At 35.8% G+C, this 19,327-nt stretch overlaps 2 protein-coding genes across 2 annotated transcripts; one reads left to right on the plus strand and one right to left on the minus strand.

Moving 5' to 3' along the window:
• Positions 1–1,791: 1,791 nt before the first annotated feature.
• On the plus strand, positions 1,792–4,878 carry LOC107753573 (troponin T, cardiac muscle isoforms-like). The gene is made up of 12 exons (XM_016569746.1): positions 1,792–1,904; positions 2,027–2,073; positions 2,222–2,229; positions 2,511–2,535; positions 2,622–2,679; positions 2,772–2,888; positions 3,106–3,183; positions 3,505–3,618; positions 3,727–3,839; positions 4,337–4,427; positions 4,629–4,666; positions 4,770–4,878. Exons 2-12 carry the CDS (start codon positions 2,036–2,038, stop codon positions 4,813–4,815), a joined length of 726 nt encoding a protein of 241 aa, XP_016425232.1. The 5' UTR covers positions 1,792–1,904; positions 2,027–2,035; the 3' UTR covers positions 4,816–4,878.
• Positions 4,879–6,062: 1,184 nt separating this feature from the next.
• On the minus strand, positions 6,063–18,074 carry LOC107753652 (dynamin-1-like protein). The gene is made up of 20 exons (XM_016569858.1): positions 17,849–18,074; positions 17,204–17,280; positions 16,299–16,366; positions 15,722–15,768; positions 14,469–14,540; positions 13,325–13,411; positions 13,073–13,235; positions 12,765–12,885; positions 11,862–11,993; positions 11,563–11,769; positions 11,081–11,201; positions 10,661–10,816; positions 9,080–9,169; positions 8,905–8,997; positions 8,748–8,801; positions 8,487–8,558; positions 8,006–8,164; positions 7,761–7,870; positions 7,527–7,686; positions 6,063–6,310 (listed from the first exon to the last, which is right to left on the minus strand). Exons 1-20 carry the CDS (start codon positions 17,948–17,950, stop codon positions 6,254–6,256), a joined length of 2,148 nt encoding a protein of 715 aa, XP_016425344.1. The 5' UTR covers positions 17,951–18,074; the 3' UTR covers positions 6,063–6,253.
• Positions 18,075–19,327: the final 1,253 nt, after the last annotated feature.

Below are 19,327 nucleotides of genomic sequence, written 5' to 3' on the forward strand. Positions count from 1 at the left end.
TCGTTCATCTTCGGAACACAAATTAAGATATTTTAGATGAAATCCGAGAGCTTTCTGACCCTGCATAGACCGCAAGGGAACTACCATGGTCAAGGCCCAGAAAGGTAGTAAGGACATCGTTAAAATAGTCCATGTGACATCAGTGGTTCAACCTTAATAAGTAATGAAGTTACGAGAGTAATTTTTGTGTGCAATGAATACAAAAAGAACGACTTTATTCAACAATATCTTCTCTTCCGTGTCAGTCTTCGACGCGCGTTCACGGCAGTACCACAACGCATGCATGTGACACTACTGACGCAGGAGTAGAACCCGGAGAATCTGATGTAGAACCCGGATGCGCTGCGGCATGTTTGCAAAGGGAGGAATGCACATGAATGCATTGTGGTATTGTCGACTGACACAGAAGGGAAGAAATTGTTGAATAAAGTCGTTATTTTTGTTTTCTTTGCGCACAAAAAGTATTATCGTAGCTTCATAAAATTACGGTTGAACCACTGATGTCACATGGACTATTTTAACGATTTCCTTACTACCGTTCTGGGCCTTGAACGACATGAGGGTGAGTAATTCATTTTCATTTTTGGGTGAACTATCCCTTTAATATCAAACATTATTAAAAAGTGACAGGTGGATTTACACCAACACACTATAGAGTTTGATTGGACGCAAGTGTTTAAGTGGAAAGTGTTTTCACTTATCTTTTAAACATTGATACACTTATTTATTTTGCTCTCATAACTATGCATGATTATATAGTTGAATTTTATTATTTGCATTTAGCATTATTTTGTCCCTACTGTCCGGAATCCCATAAGATGAAAACTTTTTTTATTAAATCTCATTTTCTTATTGAATTATATAAACAATTTACTTTTTTATTACATCAGAAAATAAAATTATAATAAACAATTATAATACAATTACAGCTACCAGTAACCATTAAAACAGATGCAGTAGCATTAACAAAATTGTCTTTTGTCAATAGTGTAAACATGTATTAAGCACGGTTCATGCAGAAGTCACTTTCAAACCAAGTAAAATCTGTGTGGGTCAATCTTTCGCTCTTAAGCGAACTTCCAGATTGCATGGAATCCTAATGAAAAGGCAGGATTTTGTTCATGAATATTTGCCAAACAACACTAAATTTGACTGCATCTTTCTTTAGACTGCATCTATAGCCTTGATTATGGCATTATTAAAAATGTAAATTTTAAGAAAAAAAAGTAAAACTTCCTATTCTCCCTCTGAAGTTTCATGTGCATGGGGATTCAGATGTCCTGTTGATTTTGCACTCATGATGTAATGCTTTATAACATGTTGCTTTGCTAATACTGCTTTTGCCTTATGACTTTCAATCATATGCTTTGCACTTGGGAGTCTCAAAGTCATGCTACAAACACTACATCTTAACAATCTTACTGGTATAGCATTATAAATCATTTTGGTAGTAATATAGTTCAACTCTTTCAAAATATCAATCAAGTATTTCCTACTATAACAGTTCAGACTATCAGTGATGATCTCAGCAACTGTACAATTGTTGTATTGTCAAACAAGCTTTCACAGTAAAGTAGTGATACATGCACACATTGCCTCTGTGTGTTTCCTGTACTGCACTCATTGTTATTTGAGACAAGCTGTCTGCTTCTTTCTTTGAATGGATTGGGTTTCATGGGGTGGTAAAACAAGGCAGGTCATAGAGAATGTTTGGTTTTAGAACTTTACTGAAATGCATCTGACAGTCTAACAATAGACGAAGGCTTTCAGTGCACGCCAATGAGAGGCCATTGTGATCACGTGGTGTGTTAGTATGTTAGCCTTGAGACTGAGGCCCGCTGCTCTAACACTGCGCTCTAAAAGAGAGCGGCTCCTGAGATCTCTGAGATCCACACACAACCCAGGTAAGAGTTATCTATTCCTACCAAATCCCTGCCTTGTAGGAATAATGAACAGGATGTATTTTGGTATTGGTGTTGCATTTAACAATGTTTCTAATGTATCCTGCATGTAATCTTTGACGTAGTTTATAGTCATGTCTGACACAGAAGATGTGATGGATGAGGGAGTTCAGTGAGTAACAGTCTTTTACTCCAAAGTTTGCAATACTTTATAATTTATTTGCATGATTTATGCATGATTTATTATGATAAAAATGCATCATATTTTCACTTACAAATCTTTTGTCTCTTTGTTTGTGTTTGATCTCATTTTATAAAAGGGAGGAAGGTATTGTATATTTTAATATTTTAATTTAACATTAATTTATTTAGCTATTTATTATAATGCCAGTGGCTATTTACATACATTTACATTGGCATATATTGTTTGCACCAAGTATAATTACCAACAAACAGAATACACCTTATTTGAGCAAAATTAGTGAAAAATGCATTTGGCAATTTGATACTGCCTATACTAATTCGTATTATTTTAATAACATTAAAAAATGATTTATTGTTACTATTCTATTCACTTGCGGTTAAAAACACCTCTTTCTCCAATTACAGTAGATGACCCAAAGTCCAAACCAAAGTAAGTCCCATTGTTCTCTTGTACAGAGCCTATAATTATATAGCCAGAATAAAACTTTTTTTAAAGGCTCAATCTTTTATCTTCAGATATCTATCAAATATCCAACCACCAAAAATTCCAGAGGGAGACAAAGTAGATTTTGATGTAAGTAGGAGATTTTTCTCTTTAAACACACACCTCTCTTGTTTTTAGACCACCTGTAACCTGTATCAATTGTGTGTGTGTGTGTGTGGCAGGACATCCAAAAAAAGCGTCAGGAGAAGGATTTAGCAGAACTACAGTCTCTTATAGAGGCTCATTTCCTCCAGAGACAGAAAGATGAAGAGGAACTCATTGCTCTGGTCAACAGAATTGTGAGTGCTTCCTCATAAATGTTGTTTATTGCTGATGTAAATGTCTTGCGTAGACAGTAATTCTTATAGGTTTGCATCCTTTTTTAAAAATTTTGTTAAATATAAAAGTCGATAAGAGGTATTCTAATTTTTATTTTAAACAAGATCAACATCTTGCAGATCCTGCAAGAGGTACATAAACTTACGAGCATAAGTATGTAAATATGTGTTTGAACAGGAGAAGAGGCGAGCGGAGAGAGCCGAGCAGCAGCAAAAAAGAGCAGAGAGAGAGAAAGAGCGACAGGCCAGACTCACCGTGAGTTCCTGTCACATTCTGACTGTCAACGCCTGCCATCTTCTGCTCAGACACCTGCTAAACTACACCAGCTGCCTACTGGAACACCTTCCACCAATGACACCAAACTAGTCCTGAATTTACACCTTTAAATCACATTTGTTGAGGATGTTAACAAAATTCTCCTTGTATAGTCAAACAAATGCATTTTACATGCTACTGGATAATTTCTACAAAACTTTCAATTTAGATTTAACTGATTTTTTTGCCCAGCCATTGAAGTGAAACGATGAACTACAGGCTTATAACAGAGATGAAACCTACCATCTGAATTGTTGACAGGAAGAGAGAGAGAGGAAGGAGCTGGAAGAGCAGAGAAAGAAGCAGGATGAAGATGCCAAGAAGAAGAAAGCTCTTACTAATATGACCCATCAGTATGGTGGCACACAGCAAAGGGTCAGTGTTTACCAACATATAAACACTGTAAACGTCGAAATATTTGAAGTTACATGATAATGCTGTGCAGTCTCTTTCATTAATATTATAATTATTGCTGAACTAAAGGGCGAAGGACGCAAAGGTGCAAAGAAACAGACCGAAAGAGAGAAAAAGAAGAAGATCCTGGCTGATCGCCGAAAACCACTGAGCATTGATCATCTGAGTGACGACAAACTCAAGTACAAAAGCTTTTATATATGGGCACATATTATTTATATGCATATTATTGGCACTGGTTAATAGTTGACCTTTACCACCAATCAGTGGCCTAGTGACTATTACAGTAAAAACTACAAGTCAAACATTTAAGATAATTTCTAATAATTTGGGCCATTCACACTTGTTCTTGCGTTTAAAAACGCTAATAGAAAAGAACATCGTCTTGAAACGCGTTTTACGAAATGGTTACTATTACAGTAGAACCTACACAACTAGTAGGCTATCAAATGAAAAAAACAAAAACACACACACACACAAAAACACTTGTAGTAATAGTGGCCATTCGCACTGAACGCTTTCTTGCGTTCAAAAACGAGATGAACGGGAAAAGAACGTCTCGAAACGCGGTTTTCGAACTTTAACTGCAACTAGGCGATGAAAAAGAATTTAAAAACAACCCAGTGGAACGCCAGAACGCGTTCTGTGTCAATATTACCATTTGTGTCTCTGGTTGCAGTGATAAAGCCAATGAATTGTGGCAGTGGTTGATGCAGCTGGAAGCAGAAAAGTACGATCTAAACGAGAAACTGAAACACCAGAAATACGATGTAAGTGACAACTTCCTTTGCTTACTTTCAAGTTGCTTTTGAGACGTTACGGAGCTTCTGCCAGACCCAATTTTTGAGTCATTGACAGTTTAACAAAATCCAGTTCACGTTGAACAGCTGGAGTGTTGTCTGAGGTAATTAGGTTGTGTTCATTATCACTGTATCCTGTTAGCACTTAACTGTCACGTTTCCGTCTCTCAGATAAATCAACTCCTTGCCCGCGTCCAGGATCACCAGAGGTATAAATCACAAGCTTGAAATCTCACTAACCACTTAGAGTGTTGAACCATGTTCAGATGTAAGGCCAAAAACTAATTTTAACCTCTTGCTTTTCTCTCTTAGTGCCAAGGGACGCGGCAAAGGCAAGATGGGAGGAAGGCTGAGATAGATGTTGACAGCACATATGAGAGGAATTTCGGTCCTCCTGCATTAGTTTTGTTTGAAGTTATTTAAGTCATTATTCAGAACATATAAAAATGCTCTGGCTGTACACACTTGCTTATTTTTGCCATGAGTAAATATTAGGACTTACTGTTAGTTTCAGTGTACTCCATTTATGTTTATATTATTTAATCAAATAAAAATATTTAGTCTGTTTATTAAATTATATCAGCAACATATTGTATTATTATTAATATGTAACAGTAAATATAATATAGTTGCAGTACACCATAAAATGAACGGTTATGTGTGAAAATTATAGGTGCAGATAAAAACACTAACATTGAATTAAACTACATTAATCAAAAGTTTGCCTCACCATTCATTTTATATGACCAAAAATGGAAAAATGAACAAACAACACTATGAAATTAAAGGTGCATCTAGTAATTTTGGTTTTATTAAAAAAGTTTTATACATTCACACAAAAGAGATGAGTGCTGCTTATGTTTCAAATCATGTAGTCACTATCAACAGTCTAATAAAAGGGGATTTATTTACATTGAGCATGTCACCCTTATATAGGGGCCACCAAGTTGAGATCACATGACCAGTCAAATGCTTCTCACTTTATCTTGGTAGCCCTTGTAATTATTTTCAGAAATTTTTTTTGTGTGATCCTGCAAAATTGTCAATATAATCCGAAGTTGATGGCTATATCGAACAGAAATACATTAAATTATTTCTGAGAGCACTTCCGCAAATGTCCAATCATACCAAAAGTTGCAAATGAAGCCACAACATCATGACAAACCCTTTAATTTGTTTGTATCACTACCTTTAATTTAGGCTAGATCAGGGACACACAGTCCTTTAACAGGCCACACATTATCTGCAGCGCACATTATGTATCTGCTTACATACATGAGAGAGATCACAGAATGGGACGTGTGCAGGTGTGAAGTGATTAGGGCTGCACGATAAATATCGCACGATATTTAACACGTATCTCGTCAGTAAAGCCGGTTCTGTAATCAGCGTAAATCTCTACACGTGCGTGCTTTCACATGGAGCAGCATTAACTACACAGAGCCGTTGTTCATTGACAAGCTGCGCAAACGTGCAAAATATGATCGTGGTTTTGCGCAGCTTGTCAGTGAACAACGGCTCTGTGTAGTTAATGATTACAGAACCGGCTTTACTGACGAGATGTGCGTTAAATATCATGCGATATTTATCGTGCAGCCCTAGAACTGATATGTGCTGCCCTCAGTGTATTTAAAGAAGAGTCCGTTGAGTACATAAAATTATATTCAATACACACTAACTGACACCAGTGCATTTTTCAAGTTGGCTGTCTGTGAAATCCAGACAGAAGAGAGACGAGGCTGATGCAGACCGCAGGGTTCGAGTGAAAGGGAGAGGGGCTGTACATCAGCTGGACTTCACCACAGGTGTGTTTCTCGGATCTCAGCGATCACATGACTGGCTTTCTGCAAGGCCTAGGGGTAGAGGAGAGGATATAAGTTTTAAACGAGTTGAAAATTGCTCATCATATAACATGATAAAACACAATACAATAATTTAAAATTATAAAAAAAAGTTTAAATTAGCCTCTACATTAATATTAATTGTTTTAATTAATTAAAAAGAATAAGTAATGATAGAAATAATGAAAAAATATAATGCTATTATTTAATACTATATAATTAATAATAATAAAGAAATATTCATGATTAACAAATAATATTAATGAAAAAGATACTCTGCATTACTAACCATTTTTTCATGAATATACATTATCACTATGCATAATTATTGCAAATTATATATATTATAATTATTAAATAATTTATAATCATTATTACAATTAATTACTATTAATGTAAAGGCAACTCTGCATTACTTTACATTTTACATTAATATACATATTATTATTAATATACATTATATAGTAATAATTCGTAGTAGTAGTATTATAAAATACAATTCATATTAAAGGATACTCTGCATTACTACACATTTTATATGAACATAAATTACTTATTATATATCATTAAATGTTTAATACTATGGTTTAGTCTTAAATAATGATGCATTATTTGTAGCATTATTAAATAAAATTAATGTAAAGACTACTCTGCATTACTAATAATTTTCACATTAATATGCATTATTATTACTAATTTTATTTATATATAATTATTACATAATAATACATTATTATTAACAATTAATATTATTGTAATGTAAAGGCTACTCTGCATTACTACACATTTTATATTAATACAAAATAACTAATAATATAATATTAAATAATTATTTAATACTATTATTTAATCTTAAATAACGATGGATTATTTGTAGCATTATTAAATTAATATTCATGTAAAGGCTAATTAATATACATTATTGTTACTTATATACATATATATATATATAATTAACAATTAAATGTTATTGTAAAGGCTACTCTCCATTACAACACATTTTTCTTTAATATACATTATTATTACTAATTATACATTGTTAATTATAATTTCATTAATATTGTTTAATAGTAAATTACTAGTAGTATTATTAATATAAATGTAACGACTATATTACTAAACATGTTAGACTAATATATATTTATTATTGTAAATTCATAGAATTACAAACATTTTTACTTTAATATAAGTTATTACTAATTATACAGATTATTACTGCTGCCGTTACCTTCAGCATATCTGCGGCTTCATTGCGGCGCTGGGCCATGTCCTCTGACTCTGTGAGGAGGTCGTCCAGCAGGGCGGGTTTATACAGCTGCCCCACTAACTCGCTCTGTAAGCTGTCCTTCACATGGTTAACCAGGAAGTGCATCACAGCCTTTGGTACACTGCAGAGACAGAGAAACAGAATGAGCAATCTGCTTAAAACATGAAACCAGAAACTGATTCACGTGGCATCTACCTGTCCTGGATGTTTTTACGGACAATGAGGAAATACGACTTGATGAGCCTCTCGATGACCTCGCAGTCCCTCTGTTCACGAGCAGACAGTTTCCGGGCGACCGGCACAGGCTGTCCGAAGATCAGAACAAATCAACACTAATTCATTGTGACCGTGTTAGCAAACAGCTCTCAAAGAGTGTTAATTTACTCGTTTTAAGTCATTTCTGTGGCACAATCAAATGTATTTGTGTTTTATGGACTCACCACATCAAGCAGGTTCACTGCGTATCCTTTCTGAGGGCTGGCGAGGACGGAGCTCTGTGGTTTAGTCTTGTCTTCGCCCTGGCCTTCGTCTCCTTTCTTCAACATGCCTCTCCAAGTCCCAGATCCTCCTTCCTGCTCCCCCTGAGCTCCTCCAGCCATCTGACACGCACAGACAAGAACACCACCACAGGACTGAACAGTCAGCCACTAGTGATTCATGCACCTTCCCATGCAGTCCATTGGGGTTTTACATATTGTTTTTAGGCTTCAAACTTAAAGTTTGCACACAACGGTTCACACATAAAACACCAATTTCGGCCTTAAACTGAAAAGATACTGCAAAAAACAGCAGCAGTTGTCCAGGGTCTTCAAAATCAACCTTAATATCAACACAGCAAACACACAACAGAAGTTTGAGAAGATCCTGATGAGTAAAATCATCAGATTGGCTTTGCCCCTACACACAGGGGGTGCCACACACCTTAGGGCCATCGCCCTCAGCAGGCGGCTGCTCGGTGGGAGACACTAACTGCCCACCAGGACCTTTTAAGGACTACAAAGAGAGACAGGAAAAGAAGAGACTAGTCAGCTAGAGAGGAAGGCAGCAGGTTTTGAACTAATTCTAGAGACTTTCTAGAATTTCTAGAGAGGAAAAGAGAACAAAAGAACATTGCAAATAGCAGGCTGTCACGTTTTCGTGTGAAAAATATACAATATATCCCCTGATGATTTAACATGATACCTTATCACGGGACACTGCTGAGGGAAGCTCTCTCATTCGGTTACGCCTCTGCTCCTGTTACGAAGACAACAAGAATAGACTTTACACTGAAATATGTTCTAATCAATGCATTTCGGTCGTAAATCAAAATTAAATCGTCATTAAAAAATCTGTAAACCTCAATGTTGTTGTTCATGAGCCCACAGGCATCTGCGAAGTCTGGGTGTTTGGTGTTGATATAAGCCAACTCAATCGCCACAAGATTGTGAACCTGGAGCACAGCGTAAACACTCATTTAGAGAAGATACACATCATGCACATAAAAAGCATGAGAGAAAAAAACTAAAACAAACCATCTCATTGGTGACTGGTAGCCTCTTCCTGAGAAGAGAAGTGACCACTTCTACTATGGCATCGTGGAGCTTTGGAAACCTAAGCAACTCCTAGGAAAGAAACGTCAATAAAATAAAATCGCAAAAAGAAATTCAAACAATGCTGATAAAACCATCTAATCATTTAACTACCAGCAATTATATTTGACTATTGGATGAAGAAAATGTTGGATAAGAAAAGTAAAATCTGTTTAATAAACATTTAATTTTGTACTCTTTAGCTTCATAATCATATGGAAGCCCGTTTCAGCCACTGAATAAAAAAAAAACAAGGTTATTGCGACTTTTTCTCTCACAATTCTGACTTTTTTTCACAGAATTGTGAGATATAAACACGCAATTGCGAGTTAAAGTCCAATTTTGAGGGAGGGAAAAAGACTGATATGTTCTCAGAATTGCGAGTTTATATCTCACAATTATGACTTTTTAACTAACAACTGCGAGTTTATATCACGCAATTCTGAGAAAAAAAGTCAGAATTGAATATAATATAATAACTAATAAACACAAATAAAAACAATAACTTAAAAAATACATTTCTTTTTTTAAAACTAATCTAATCACTTTAAGTATCAGAAATTATATTTGAGTGTTGGATGTAAATATGTAGCATATACAGATATGAAACGTTCAAGAGAAAATAGTTGTACAATAAACATTTAATTTTGCACATAATAATTACTAAATTAAAACTACATGTAAAATACGCAAAATAAGCACACAAAATCGATACATTTAATATCAACACGTCCTTTAAATTGACACAGTATTAACTCAAAATTCAAAAACTGACACTAGGTGGTACGTAGGAAGGTAGTTTTTTTTTTTAATCGGCCAATCAAACAGTTATTCGCAATAGCGTTAATCTCAATATGAGCAAATATTGCCTTGGCCATCACTAAAGGCCCATTCACACCTATAACACTGTGTCTACACCGGACGCGAAGGGCGCAGCGCGACAAAATACTATAGAACCCATTATAATCAGTGATGCGGCGTGACACGACAAATCCCTGGCAGTAAACGCCTGCCGCGTTCTATTTATGATGTACTGACACAAATTTCAAATGATTTTCAAGGCGGAAACAGGCTTCCATATAATCAGCTTAGTATAATTACTATAATATATATCAAATTAAACATAATAATTATAAAATAATAATAACACGCGTCCGGTGTAGACACGGTGTAACCCTAACTCTATTAGCATCCATTCCACACCAACATTCTGTTTATGCTAAGCGCTGCAGTTATATTGCTTAAGCTCTTTAGAGTCAGAGGAATGTTTATCAATGGTTTTATTGTTCATTAGTTGGAAAAACAACACTGAAAGTGATTCCAATGACATTGTTCCTTGGTGTCATTATTATTATATTCATGATGTTGACTTTGCTATTCAGTTATTGTTCTTAGCATGAACAGGCCTTAACTGATGTACTGTATAACAGTGGAAAAACAGTTTTTTTGTGGGGAAAAAAGTGAGACATGATGCAACAGGCAAAGAAGAACATGTATATGCAGACCAACAATCGATCAGTCTACCTGAGTGCTGTAGTTGCTGCAGTGCTGAATGATCCTCTGCATCTCTTCATGCACCAGCTCCACACAGCGCAGACTGGGCTCCTCCAGACGCTTCACCTGCCTCTTCACCAGCAGCTCAAACGACACCTCAGGCACGAACAGCGCAGGACGGGGACCCTGAGGAAACACACAACATCTACATTACAAACTACAGAAATATACACCTCATACTATCTAGCTCTACAGTGTTATACAAGAGCCTCTTTAAATCACTCTAATAATGAAAGGTTCCTCAAAGGAGTTTTGCTAAAATAGAAACCTGCAGCTCAATGCAGAGCACAGCTGGCTGCGGTCTCTATTTTATATCCATACAAGTACAGACGGGACTAAATTCAAATTATAAAAAGGATGCTAGAGTCAAATATTCATTGCAAAACCTACTGTAGCGTTCCTAATAGCTGTGAGGACATCTATGGTTGTAAGTCCTCCAAGAGGATCGACCGACTCCAGTGTCCTACCAAACGTCTCATGAAAAATATAACAAATTCTTGCACCACCACACCTAAAAATATTAGAACAAACAACTATGGTTAGCACTAACACCACCTAGTTTGGGATCAGCAAGATTTTTTTATTTGAAAGAAATCAATACTTTTATTCAGCAAGGATGCATTAAATTGATCAACTGATCAAAATTACATTTTGAAATATATTAAAAAAAGAAAAGTTATTTTAAATTGTAATAATATTTCATAATAATACTGTTTTTAATGTATTTTTGATCATATAAAAGCCTTGACGAGCATAAGAGACTTTTTCAAAAACATTTAAAAAAATTGTACCAAGCCTAAACTTTTGAATCGTAGAGTATATAGCAAATCAAACGGCTTTATTTGAGTGACTGGAAGAAAAGAGGAACTAACAGTTCAGCAGTTTCAATGTATTTGGCCGTTCCTTCAATAGTGTTGCAGTACTCAGTGGCGAACTTTGTGATGAGCTGCAGCAGGGTGGAGCTCATATCCTCTACCGGCTCGCCGTAGCTGCTGAGCAGGGACTGATACTGAGCTGCTAAAACATTGATACGTGTCTTCAGCTCTGGTAGACAGTCCCTAATGTGATGCATCAATAACCTGGTGGGGAAAAAATAGGATTTTAATACTTCAAAAAGCAGATATGCTCAGCAAAATTAATGAAATATGATGTTTCAAGCTTAAACTCTCACCTATTTAATGTTCTGGCGAGATACTTGGTTCCATTTCTGTTGGCGAGGGAGGGGTATTTCTTCTGCAGGAAGGCATGCTCATCACGGATGGAGTCTGCCACACTTTTCTTATTATTGATATCCAGCTGACTCCTGTATTAAGACATTTAAAAAAAAAAATGTCTCAAAGGAACTGTCGAACACCGCGAACACTTGTCAACACTACTAGGATTGACTCCATGGATAACGTTACCTCCAATGGAAGCATTGTGGAGAAACACTGTGCTCTTCTTAATTGTCGCTCCATTTCTGATAAAGGTTCCTATATAAACGAACTAATTATTGACAATAACCTGGATATGTTATTTCTTACCGAGACTTGGCAATCACCATATGACTATTTGCATCTAAATTTGCTTACCCCGACCGGATATCAATATCTGTCTAAACCTCGTACAACTGGCAAAGGGGGTGGTCTTGCAGTCATTTATCGTGACTCCATAGAACTTACCCAACTGGATTTTCATAATACTACGACATTTGAGTTTATGCTTATGAAGGTTGGTTTAAAACGTCCCGTCATAGTTATATTAATTTATAGACCACCCAAGCAGCAAACTGAATTCTTCTCAGAACTCAGTCAATTACTAGCGTTAGTCTGTGCTGTGTCGTCCCAGGTTATCTTGGTGATTTTAACATCCATGTTGACACTGTTTGCTCTAATACTGCTCAACTATTGACTGTACTGGACTGTTTCGATCTTATTCAGAACATTAAACAATTCCAAATCTCCCACGGTCTTGCTCAAACAGGGTGTTCCTCAGGGCTCAGTTCTCGGACCATTATTATTCATCCTCTACATTCAGCCTCTTGGCCAAATAATTCGTCGTCATGGTTTTAACTACCACTGTTATTTTTTTGTACCTGTTGACCACTCCAATCAGTCCTAGTTTGACAGGAATGACTCTGCCCATGAGAACATCCATTGCATCAGTACCAGCATCCATCAGATCTAGTTTAGTCACTACAGCCAGTGTTCTGCGACCTGAAAGCAGAAAAGAAAAAAATTAAAATGCTGTGAAAAATTTAAAATTTTTAAAAAAGATTTTAAAAAAAATCTGCATCACACAGCTATGTGGAAAAACATCACATCACACAAACTGAAAGGTACAGACATTGTGTGCAAAACAACAAATACACAAGCAGACCAAAATAAACTTTAGTATGCTGACCGTCTGGATCCACCTCACGGGCCACTTTCAGAGCTTCAGAGGTGGCCATGTCCGTGTTCGCTGCAGTGACAGCTAAAATGATGCAGTTGGGATTGCTGATGTATTTTAAGATCAGCTCGCGGATCTGCAGCTCGATATCTTTAGGCTGGTCTCCCACCGGGACCTGAACATGAATATATCAGTGTCAGCATAAAAAAATAATACACAAAAGGAATATTCAAACAGGTCACGCTAAGCTACTGAATAAAACACCTTTGTGATGCCAGGCAGATCCACCAGCGTGAGATTGACAACATGTGGTGAGAAGATTTTCAGGTGAATTGGCTCATCACTGATCCCCTGTGAAACAATGACACAACGTTCTGTATTTGTTAAACTGCCGATGTCAATAGAAATTGCACTACAGTTCAAAAGTTTGGGGTTGGTAAGATTTTTTCATGTTTTTGAAACAAGTCTCTTATGTTCATTAAGGCTGCATTTATTGGATCAAAAAGTAAAAACACAAATATTGAAAAATATCATTAAATTTAAAATAACTTCAATTCATTTGATTCAAATCCATTTTAATTCATTTTAAAAATGTAATTTATTCCTGTAATGGTAACGCTTAATTTTCAGCATCATTACTCCAGTCTTCAGTGTCACATGATCCGTCAGAAATCATTCTAATATGCTGATTTGTTGCTCAAGAAACATTTCTTATTATTATCAATGTTAAAAACAGTTGTGCTGCTTAATATTTTTGTGGAAACTGTGGTAAAATGTTTTCCTGGATTCTAAATAGTTGAAAGGAACAGCATTTATTTTAAACAGAAATCTTTTGTAAAATTATAATACCTTTACTTAAAGGGGTGGTTCACTGTTTTTTTTTCCTAGGCTTGATTGTGTTTATGGGGTGCAGTCTAACATGTGTTAACAAGACAGAATCGCGATTCATATATAAATAGATTTTTTACGTGCACCTCTAGTTTTCTCTTCCTCTTCTCTAAAGCAGCGCAGCATGGCCTCGCCCCCTTTGCTGCCTTTTCCCGAGGGCGGGGTTTATCTGGGTTTGTGATGTCACGAACCCGGGAAGTAACTTGTTGTAATCCCTACCAGCCGTTTTTGTATGCATTAAACTGCCAGAATTTTAAAAGACGATATCTCCGTTTGCATTGAACTTTCAGCTTCGTAACTTTGCAGATATTGTTTATGCTCAAACAGCAACATTACACACTAACTAACGTTAAAAAAGTAAAATCGCAATGAACCACCCCTTTAATTGATATTTTTATTAATTTAATGCATCATTGTAAAAAAAATCTTACTGACCCCATTACTTGTAAACGGTAGCGCACATACAGGTTTAAAAAATAAACCATCATCTGATTTAGTTAATTTAAGGACTCTTCCTTACCTTGTTATTTCCAGAAACTCTTTCGGTTTCATTTTCAATTTCTTGCCTGATTTCATCAAAATCTGTGTAGATCTAAAAGGCAGAGACACAAAATTAACAATCATGATATCTCACTTCACAAAGACTCTAACTTCCATAAAATTAAAGAGAAAAACACACCAAAGGAATGGCATTAATTTTACATGAAGTGAACACAAAGCATGTATCTGGACTCAAGACCACACTGAAAATATCTCCTGTGATCATTTAGACCAATAGGAATTAAAGGGCTTGTTCTTCTTCATCTGTTCATCATCAAACTATAAAACCAAACAAACTCACTGCACTGTTGTTTGTAGCACATAAATGTGTCTGACAGCCAGAATGACTTAATAAAACAACACTATGCAGTGTCTCTTTGATGTAAGGAATTTTTCCACCTTTACTCAAATGTGAGGTAAGCTATATAGAGATTTGGATGATCCCATTTTAAACTCATCTTGAGACACTGGGTCTCATTCATTAACTATGCATACACAAATTTCTTTGTGATATTTGCATCTAACATTTTCATGATAATTCATCAATAACTTTTGTAAAATATGTCAAAATTACCAAAAAACAGGAACAACAAAAACCAAATGTACACAAAAATATCACATGCTCTTGGAGGTCTTACAAACATGTTATGATTAAATTATATATATACACACACACACACACAGTTATACAGATACTTAATCTTAAATATTCAATCTTAAACACACTTAATTTTAAATCATGAATCATCAATAACTTACTAAAATTTGGTACTAAAATTGGTACTTAATACGAAATTTATCAAGAAGTAACAACTGAAACCATTTGAACACAAAATACTTATTGGCCTTATAAACATGTTAAATTTTACTTAAAGGGGTCATATGATGTTGCTAAAAAGAACATTATCTTAATCTTAAATGTACTGTACAGCTGGCTAATAAAAGCACCAGTAATCAGTTTTTGCCAAGAGTGACAGGTTTGTGTGAAATTCCCTTATATGGAATTGGAATACTCCCAATTCATTAACCTTAGAACAACCTTAAGAACAAATTCATGAGTGTATGTGATTTAGGTGGAAATTTTTCATGAGAAAAAATGTTTATAAATATAAACTATCCATGCAATTGATTGTTCATAATGGACGCCTAAAAAAATTCAAAGGGTCACACATGTTTGTTATGAAGCTGACTGTGAATTCTTTGTCTGAATATCTGTTGTACTGCTTTCCATACCTTGTTTTTGGTGTGTAGAAATTTCCCCCACTCTTCTCCATCCACTCCTGTGGGAAACAACATTGACAATGACATTATCAGTGACACAATACTAGGTCACATAACTTTTACTTTCTTCGGAGAGTTTACTCTGCTAAGTAGGATAGGCTTTTGTTCCACAACAACATTTTTCAAAAGCACCAGTACAGCAAATTAAACAAAAACTGCTACAAAACAAAGGCCAAGCGCAGTGCATTGTGGGTAGCACAGCATAACTAGCTTATTCATACACACACACTGTCCTAATAAAGACTTTGAATCTTCACTACATGGTGACATTTAAATAACAATTGATGACTGTTAGAGAGTTATTAGTAAGTAAACAGACATTCAGAGTCCCAAATCGCTCATACTCACCACTTCAAATCTGAAACTGAAACTGGATTGTACACTAAATTCTTCAGTCTTGGGTTGTTTAAGCTAAGCCATTGCATTGGCAGCGTAACCAAAGCTTATAATCAAATAATGGAAGCAGGATGAGGAAAAGCACAAAGCTGCTCAACACAAGCAAAAGGGCAAGGAGCAAGGAAAAGGAGACCTTTGTAAAGGCGCCCATTGTTCCACACATTGGGGTCTGTGTTTAAAGAGAGATGACAGAGGGTTAGCCTGCAGCAATGCAGTCTTTATAGGACTCTAGAGTAGCCAAAACCACACAAAAGCAGAGACGCCCATGCTAAAAGCTTAATCTATGGATTCTTATGAACTAGATCAGGGGTGCCCAAACTCGGTCCTGGAGGGCCGGTGTCCTGCAGAGTTTAGCTCCAACTTGCCTCAACACACCTGCTGGTAAGTTTCGAAACATTTATCTTTTCATCCCTTAATCATCGTTGTATTGCATTGCATTATGTTTTGCCCCCACAATAAAAACTACAGCTTTAATTATTAAACCAAGCATTTAAATATCATCTTACTAAGACATATTATTGGGAGAAAACGTGTGACAACTGATATTGTTATGCATTTTAATAGTCTGTTATACGGTTTTAAATAATCTCATTTCAATCTCATCACTATTTTTTAGCTATATAAATAATAAGATCAGCATTAAATTGAATATTTGCTCAGTTTGGGCCTCTGGATAAAATTGAAGTTTTTTTTCCTCCTCAAATGTGAGCTTCATATTACCACTATATGAGCCATAAAAGCCGATATTATACAAAAAATGAAATACACATGCAAACTTTATTTTTATTTCATATGTCAGACTTTACAGGGTTAAGACACTTTCTTGGGCACACAGACAGCCATATCCTCTTAAGCGGTCAATGAAAGTCCTTGCTTTAAGACTCGTTAAACTTATTATACCTTAAGAAACTCTTCTTCTTCATGAGTCATCCATTAAAGGTCTATCACAATACTATTAAGTATGCAATACTTCCATAACGAAATGATGCAGATATCTTGTGTAATATCAGAATGGAAAAGATCCACAATCTTTTTTACCTTAGTTCTGCTCTATCCATTTTGCCCTTCATGTACAGCGAGTACTGCAGCTGTCCAGTCCAAACATGCTGCCAGAACTGTCAAGTTCAGACCGACTATGGCGCATCTCTTCATGTGTTAGCTACTGTACTCAGATCAATACAACCCTAAAACTCACTTTGTGATATTGCTGATACTGTTAAAACATAAACACATTCCTAACCTAATAGTAGGAATTTTCACATAATATGCCTGTGAAGTCAATTATTCAAATAGGAATCAGGAAACAAGCGAAGACTTGCGTTAGCACGCTAGTTAGCTGGACAGCGCTGATAACATTATTTTAAAGCTCGCTGCAGATTTTGATTGTAGTCTTAATTTCCGGTACATTTAATGCAACATTCGTTTATTTGTCGTTGACCTTGCCATGTGTAACATTATATAAAAAATGTCGCAACAATAAATAAATAAATGTAGCTAATACTAGGCTGTGTTTCAAAACAAGTGAACTGCCTAGCTAGGGGGCTTCACAGGCGCACTCGAACTTTAGATACCATTCCGAACTTTGGCGCCCAAACATGCTGTCTACGTAGGTACCTCACTAGGTTTCGAGACACTGCCACAGACCTGTTTCAATCTGAATGGAAACCGCAACTAAAACATTACCTGCGTTCCCACCACTGCAATCTGAGGCAGCTGGATAACATCCGCCCCGACTGTGTTAAAAACATCCTGGAGTTTGTTAATGACAGGAATAAGAGCCTCCATCGCGTTGACGATCTCTTCCCCTGTCAAAATGAATGAGCTAAGGCGAATACCCCGGCTAAACACGGCACAAAGTCATCCAATGTCCCTCACAGTGGCACCATGAACCAACCAACCCGGCCGCGGAAAAAACTGAGCCCCGGTGCATTATGGGACTTGTAGTTTTAGACGAGACAACAGCTGTTGACCCACTTTTGAATTTTCTGGAAATAAACTACATTTCCAAGCATTGTTCTGAGTGAATGCGCCAAGGCAACCGTAACTATGGGGTGCAACAAAAATATTTTGGAGCTTTAGGAAAACATGTTGTGGGTGAGGTAGCGCTGAACATAGCTAAAGTGGCAATATTACATAAATTATGACACATGTAGACACGTTGTGTTATTAATATGGTTATCTGAACAACTATAACTTACATCAAGATAAAGATAAATGTTTTTACTAACTTTAAGTCGATTAACATTTAAATAAAAAGATTTAAATATATATACAGTATATATATATATATGTAGTTAGATAAGAGCCTTTTAATTTAACATTTGTACACACAAAACATGTATTTTATAAACATGTATTTTACAATCAAAATGTTATGTCAATTCAAGTTTACTGAGGGTACTAAAAATGCTCCCGACCCATATCAATAAATATTTGTGTTATATGAAAATCCTAAAAAGTCCATCAAACACATAATTTTCAACACTATTTATTGTTAACCCAAGTATACATACATCTGGGTTCAAATTGTCCGTTTCAGATTTATTTTTCATCCATAGGATTACAATAAAGAAAGTGCCAGATGAGTCTACCGAGACTGATTTCATAACTATGTCAGCGGGTAACAGTTAAAACGACATGAGAACTGCCTTTAAATATTGCACAGGATTATTCAACAAAACAGGTCACAGGTGAAGTCACACAGCTGAGTTATACATCGTACTTACAAAAAGAAAAAAACATTGTCAGGCAAATGCTAAATTGGTACATTCCCCTTGCTTTTTTTATTTTAGGGGTAATGCTGCCGAATAAAAACAATCTCAACTCGTATGTTTTGTTACAAACATACTCAATGTTCAGCCAAAATACACTTTCAGAGAACAATGTCAGACTTGTTGTACTTTCCTAAAACAAAAGCCGTTTACAAACCCAACCGGGTGACCGATGTCCACGACAAAAACTGAGACCTACTTTCTCTCAGCCATGCAAACTATAATACACATGAGGTCATAAAAGTGCTCCAACCTCATTACATTAAACTCAGTCTACCACAATGAGTGGGAAAGGCACCTCTCTATCTAACAAGTCTGAGTTTGAAAGAAACTACTTCAATATAATGAACTATATTATTAACATTTGTTAAGCTTCACATAAAAATAAGAG

This window comes from Sinocyclocheilus rhinocerous, unplaced genomic scaffold (assembly GCF_001515625.1).
Source record: "Sinocyclocheilus rhinocerous isolate Xijiao unplaced genomic scaffold, SAMN03320098_v1.1 scaffold200, whole genome shotgun sequence".
In the NCBI taxonomy this organism is placed as follows: domain Eukaryota; kingdom Metazoa; phylum Chordata; class Actinopteri; order Cypriniformes; family Cyprinidae; genus Sinocyclocheilus; species Sinocyclocheilus rhinocerous.